The sequence below is a fragment of the Echinops telfairi genome, unplaced genomic scaffold (assembly GCF_000313985.2).
Source record: "Echinops telfairi isolate 266 unplaced genomic scaffold, ASM31398v2 ScPeMD7_18;HRSCAF=68, whole genome shotgun sequence".
Classification (NCBI taxonomy): domain Eukaryota; kingdom Metazoa; phylum Chordata; class Mammalia; order Afrosoricida; family Tenrecidae; genus Echinops; species Echinops telfairi.
This window is the reverse complement of record NW_022103915.1, coordinates 70,405,884-70,411,290: the sequence shown is the minus strand read 5'-3', so window position 1 is coordinate 70,411,290 and position 5,407 is coordinate 70,405,884. Positions and strand designations below refer to the sequence as shown.

Below are 5,407 nucleotides of genomic sequence, written 5' to 3'. Positions count from 1 at the left end.
CTTACTTTAGTGGAACTTTGCAGGCAATCATTGCTCACCCCTCCCACCAAAGTCCTACTCAGGCTTGGATTCACGAAGGTTTCCCGGGTCCCTCCCAGCAGTGAGGAAGGGGTTCTGACTCTTATTCCTCCCCTCTCCCCACCAGAAGGAATGACATCTTATTGTTTTAAGATAACTAATTGCCATTCGTGTTAACTTTGGCCTTTTCTGACCAGCTCACTGCAATCCTGCCCCGACCTCCGGGTTCCCTTCGTAAGTGGCCTCCCCAGGGAAGAGTTCTGCGACGAATACTCTCAGCACCCCGCACACTACGTCTACCTCCGTCTTTCATGCTCATTCCTTTCAGATGGACCGTGAGTCCCGAGCGTTTGGACGGAGGTCCAGCCCCTCTCCGACCGACGCTCAGCCGCCAGCCTGGGCTCCGTCACTGCAGCGCCAGGGCGTCGAGGGAAGCGCGTGGAGAGGCTCGGCCCGCGGCCCCGCCGGCGCAGACGGGCTGGGGGCCCGCCGGAGAGCGGCCTCACTTACTGGCGGGGAAACGCGGGTCCGGGTTGGCGCCGTACCATCCGGGGCCCGAGGCGCTGTTCCGCATGGTGTCCTGGTAGGGCGGCAGCTCGCTCATGTTGCCCAGGTTGCCGTTGCAGTAGCCCCCCACGGCGGAGTGCGAGAGCTGGGGCACCCCCGCCGCCGTCATGTGGTAGGCGGCGGTGACGGCGCCGTGGTGCCCCATGGCGTGCTGCTGCATGGCCGCGGCCGGCGGCGCCGCCTGGCTCTGCCTGTACGGCGCCAGCGGAGCCCCGAGACCGCCGCCCTCCATGCCCACTTTCTTGTAGCTTTCCTCCAGGGGACTCAAGATGTCAGACACTGAGAACGGAGTCGTGTGCTTTGGACTCATCGACATGATTCGGCGGCGGCTGGAGGAGGAAGGAAGAGGAGGAAAAAAAAGGGAGAGGGGGAAGGCGAAGCCTCGTTGCTTTTTTTTCTCTCCCTTTGCCAAATATTCTGGTGTTACCTTAACGCCGATCTTGTTGGATGTACACGTAACGGAGTGGACCGAGTCCGCCTTAATTGGCTTGAGTGGAGGCTCGGGGGCTGCCTCGCGTTTGTTTTAGCCCGGCGCCAGGTTTTAGGCAGCCACCAGAGGCGGGGCGTAAGCGCTAAAGCAACAAGACAATAGAAGCCTACATCTTGCCCGAGATAATTAGCTTACATGCTGATGACAAGGTAAACACCTTTAAGTTTCACTTGTCAGGATTTTGAGGTCTCTAAGAGAGATAGAAAGAGAGGCAGAGACACGACCCCCGACGTTCCTTTCCCCCTCCCCCCGGTACTCCCAGCCCCAATTTTTGTGGGGTGCCGGCGGCGGCGCGCGGGGGGGAGGCGGAGGAGGGGGAGGAGGAGGGAGCCGAGAGCGGGGAGGGCAGGAGGTGGGGTAGGGAGTAGCCCGCCGAGGAGGAGGATTGATGGGGAGCAAGAAAGGTGACTGCTGCTTTGCAACCAACTTGCCGAGTTACAAAGTGAAACCTCGTTCCCATTGGGTCGGGGTTCCCTGGGCGGGCGGGGACGGGTCTCGAAGGGGGCGGGGGTCCAAAGGACGGGGTGGGGGGTTCACCTGAGCCTGCCGGGGCTGCTCCTCCCTCCCGCCGCGGCCTCCCAGCCCCGCGCCTTCCCAGCGCCTCCGGACCACATCGGGCTGCGTGGCGCAGAGCCCCAGCCGCCACCAGCGGAGCGCGAAAGCCTGGGGCCGCACCGTTGGTCTGCGTGTCTGTCAGTCTGTCTGGCTCTTCTGCCGCCGTCAGAGGGACACCCTCTGCTCCCCGCCCCCTTTCCCCCTACCCGAGAGAACCTGCGCGGGCGGGCGGAGGGGGCGCTGAGCAGGGGACCAGCTATCGCCGAGAGGCTGTCCCGGGTCTCTGCGCCCCCACTCCACCCAAGCTGAGGGCCTTCTCGGAGGGCCAAGTCTCCCACCTCACCCTCCCCCACCCCAAACCTGCGGCTCTTTCTCCCCACCCCCATCTCGACCTGGAGGAGCTCACGCCCCGCCGCCGCCTGGACTAGGAGAAGGGGGCCCTACAGCGAGGGGCCATCAGTGCAGTAGCCCCACCTCAAACAAACCTGGTGTCCCCGACCCTCGCCCATCGCCCATCGCCCGGACACGCACGATTCTAGGGCTGGAGCTGACTTTCCCAGGACATCAGAGTCCCAGCACACAAGTCCCAGGGCCACGCTCTTGTCCCCTCTGGTGCCTCAGGACAGCAGCGGGCGCTGAGCGATGCGCGCCCGCCTGCCTGTTGCGGCTCAGAACAGAGCCTGAGCCCCGGCAGGTCAGCCGGCCGGAAGGGGGGAATCCCGAGGCGGCAGCCGCGCAGCCACAGGATGCTGGACTGGGTCTCGCCTCTGCCCAGGGCGCAGCCATGCAAAAGTGCACTCGCTTTCCTGGGAATAACCAAATATCTTTGTTTAAAGTGGCGGCGTCAATGGCCAGTTGCTTTGTGGCCACGCTGGATATGAGTTGATGAGGATCACTCTGCTTCAATTGGGCGCCTCTCGACCGGCAAGCAAGAAACGGCTTAGAAGGAAGTGGGTTTCCTGTCTGCGCGTTCCCAGGCTTCAAGAGTGAGCCCCGCGCCTGGAGGGTCCTTAGGCGCCTGGTGAGGAGGAGCTGTGGGTGGTGCTCCCCGCGCTGGGCCGGGGGTCCGCCGCGCTGCCCCTGCCAGGCCAAGGAGGAGTGGACCGCCGAGCCGGCTGTGAGCCTCACACATCTTGAGACGAGCTGGAGCTTTGGAATCCTTGGATGCTAAACGTCTTTGGGTTTTTTTACCTCCCCACCCAGCCGCCACCCCGCCATTTCTGGCTGTTTTAACCCCCTCTTGGGACTGGGAGGGCAGAGTGTTCTCTGGCCTAGCAAGGGTCTGGGCACTCGGTAGGGCCTTTCCAAGAGGTTTTGTTAAAAATTGGTTTTTGATTTTACAGTTTATTTTCTCTCCTTGTAAGAGGGAACTCCCGGTGGTAAACAAGCTGTTTTGGATGATTTAATGCAGCAAGTTAGGCTTCTTTTTCATTCATAGGAGTTACAGAGTGGAACGTTGTTTGTTTACTTTTTAATATTGAATCCCCTCCTTGAGACGTGCACCGTACTCCCCCAGTACACAGGCATCACCGGGACTTGCATTTGTCAGCCTTCTCACCTTGCTCCTGGAGGGAAAGAGAAAACTCAGCGCATCTAGTTTGAGGCCCACCCATCCCGACTCCCACTCCCACCTCTGGTCTTGAGCTCAGATCCCCCTCTCCAGGCCCCCACAGGGGATGGGCCTGCTGGTAGATGACTGCCAGTATTGCTCCTGAGAAGCATTGCCAGCTGCATTGCCACCCCAGAGAGAGAGTCCTGAAGCGAAGCAAGCGCCTTGCTGTTCCTTCTCTGGGGGCTGTTCTCCAGAAAGACCCAGATCTCACCAACTGCGCCTTGGTCCATGTGGTGTCTATTTGAGGCCCCAAAGCACAGAGGCAGAGCTCACACAACTAGAAAAGGGAGTCAACCTAGGCCCGGCTTGTGCTCTGAAATAGAGGCTTAGTTGTAGGGCGGGTGGGTTTTCAAATCACTTGTCTTCTCTCCCTTTCCATTATTTCCAACACACCAAGTGTAGAACGGCTTCCATCTCTCCCAGGCACGACGTCATTTCAAAGTGGAGATCATGAGATCAGGCACAAACATACAAGTGCTTGGAAAACAGTTCAGTGACAGTGTCATGAATCTCTAGTATTGTCACCATCAATAGCCCTCCCTCCCTGGCCACTTTAGGCCCAGATGTAAATGAAGGAAAGAGTTGGGACGGCTCCCACTGTCCATGGGCCATACCAATTGGACTGTCATCCCTTGGTGCCACTTGCCAGCAGGACTGAAAGTCTGGGCGCATGTGCTCAGCCGCTACTCAGCAGACCTACCAGGCGAGGCCACAAGAGCTAGGAACTTCAGTTGTCCTGCCCCCCCCTCCGCACACACCCCACACCCCCAGCATAGGAGACCATAGCAGGTGGTGGGACTCTCATGGGGGACAGGCACTGGCTTCCCCCCACCCCACTTCTCAATCCATACTGTTGTCAACAGCCTTCTGAGCTCACCAGCTCCCACCAGCCTGGGCCATTGCAGCGCCTTTCATCTCTCTCTCTCTCTCTCTCTCTCTGCTTCTCTCTCGGTCTCTCTGTTTCTTTGTCTGTCTCTGTGACACACACACACCAATAGCCTCACAGTCTTCAAGCCACTCAGCACTGCCAAAGATGAATGTGCCTTGTAGGGAAAAGGTCTATATAGGCATAGTGAAGTGTATAATTTCTGAGGTCATCCCTCCCCGGCCTCCCATACACTTGTGCTGCTGCCTCTGAGATGCATCTCCAAGCGTGACCCCAAGGAAATCAGTGTTTCACCAAAGGGAATGCTTAGAAACCCAAATCCAGCCGGAATTCCTTAATCCTGGCTCAGTGAGTGGGGTGACCTTGGAGAGCCCAACGTTGACCTCCTTGGCGCACCAGCGCTGGCAGGCCTCGGAGTGCTCTTCCTGTTGCTGGGGGGCAGCCTGTGGCTGGGTGAGGAATCCCAGGCAGCGCAGCAGGGTCGTAGGCACAGGAGCCTGGGAGAGCCTGGAAGTTGCCATCAGCTTTTGCTCCCCACCGGAAGAATGGCCAAAGCCCCCCCCCCCAGTCCCCCCAGTGTGATTTTTTGAAAACCTAGAACACAGGCTCTGCTGAAGAGTGCCGTGCCCAGGGCACTCTGGGTTGGGACAGGCAGGACCATGCTTCTCCACTCTTGTTTCCTCTCCGATAACCCTGTTTATGGCCCTTCACACCACTCGGGGCCACTGGCGACCAAGTTTCCTGGTGGTGTTATTTTGCTCCACTTTTAATCGCAATTCATAATGTATTCAAATCTACTAATCACGGAGTTCTGGGCCAAGGCTCCATTCTAGGCCTGGAAATGCAGCCGTGGCTCCTACCTGCTTAGCGCTTATACTCTACCAGTAAATCACTCCAGAAATGTGTTACCTTGAGACAGTTCCGATTCCAGATTCCACCCAGATAGCAAGCATGGTAAGAAAGGTTTGTACTTGGCCGTCCACACCACCTCCGGATCTTCAAGTGTTCCTGGGCAGCGGGAAGGGCACTTGCGTTAACTCAGAAGTCCTGGGGTTTGAGATTGACTTTGCCACTTCCAGTTATGAGGCACACCTCTGGCGGGTTCCTGCTGCACTGTGGGACCATCCGGATTAAAGTTGTATGCTTTCTGCCTCCTCTCCTCTGGATGAGATCTTGTCCTGTTTTATTGACCCTGGACAGTCCTATCATCTCAAGAAATGCTGAATGAGGGAATAAATCTCAGCGCCTATTTCCTGAGCTGCAGAAATGCTCCTGGCTG

General features: G+C 58.3%; 1 protein-coding gene across 1 annotated transcript in view; it reads right to left on the bottom strand.

Moving 5' to 3' along the window:
* Positions 1-1,689, bottom strand: part of NKX2-1 (NK2 homeobox 1) — a 2,826-nt gene extending 1,137 nt beyond the window's left edge. Inside the window, exons 1-2 of the mRNA XM_004698944.1 lie at positions 1,613-1,689; positions 529-914 (exon numbers count right to left, since the gene is read on the bottom strand). Of these exons, the coding sequence (XP_004699001.1) occupies positions 529-914; positions 1,613-1,689 (463 nt within the window). The remainder of the gene's footprint in view (positions 1-528; positions 915-1,612) is intronic.
* Positions 1,690-5,407: the final 3,718 nt, after the last annotated feature.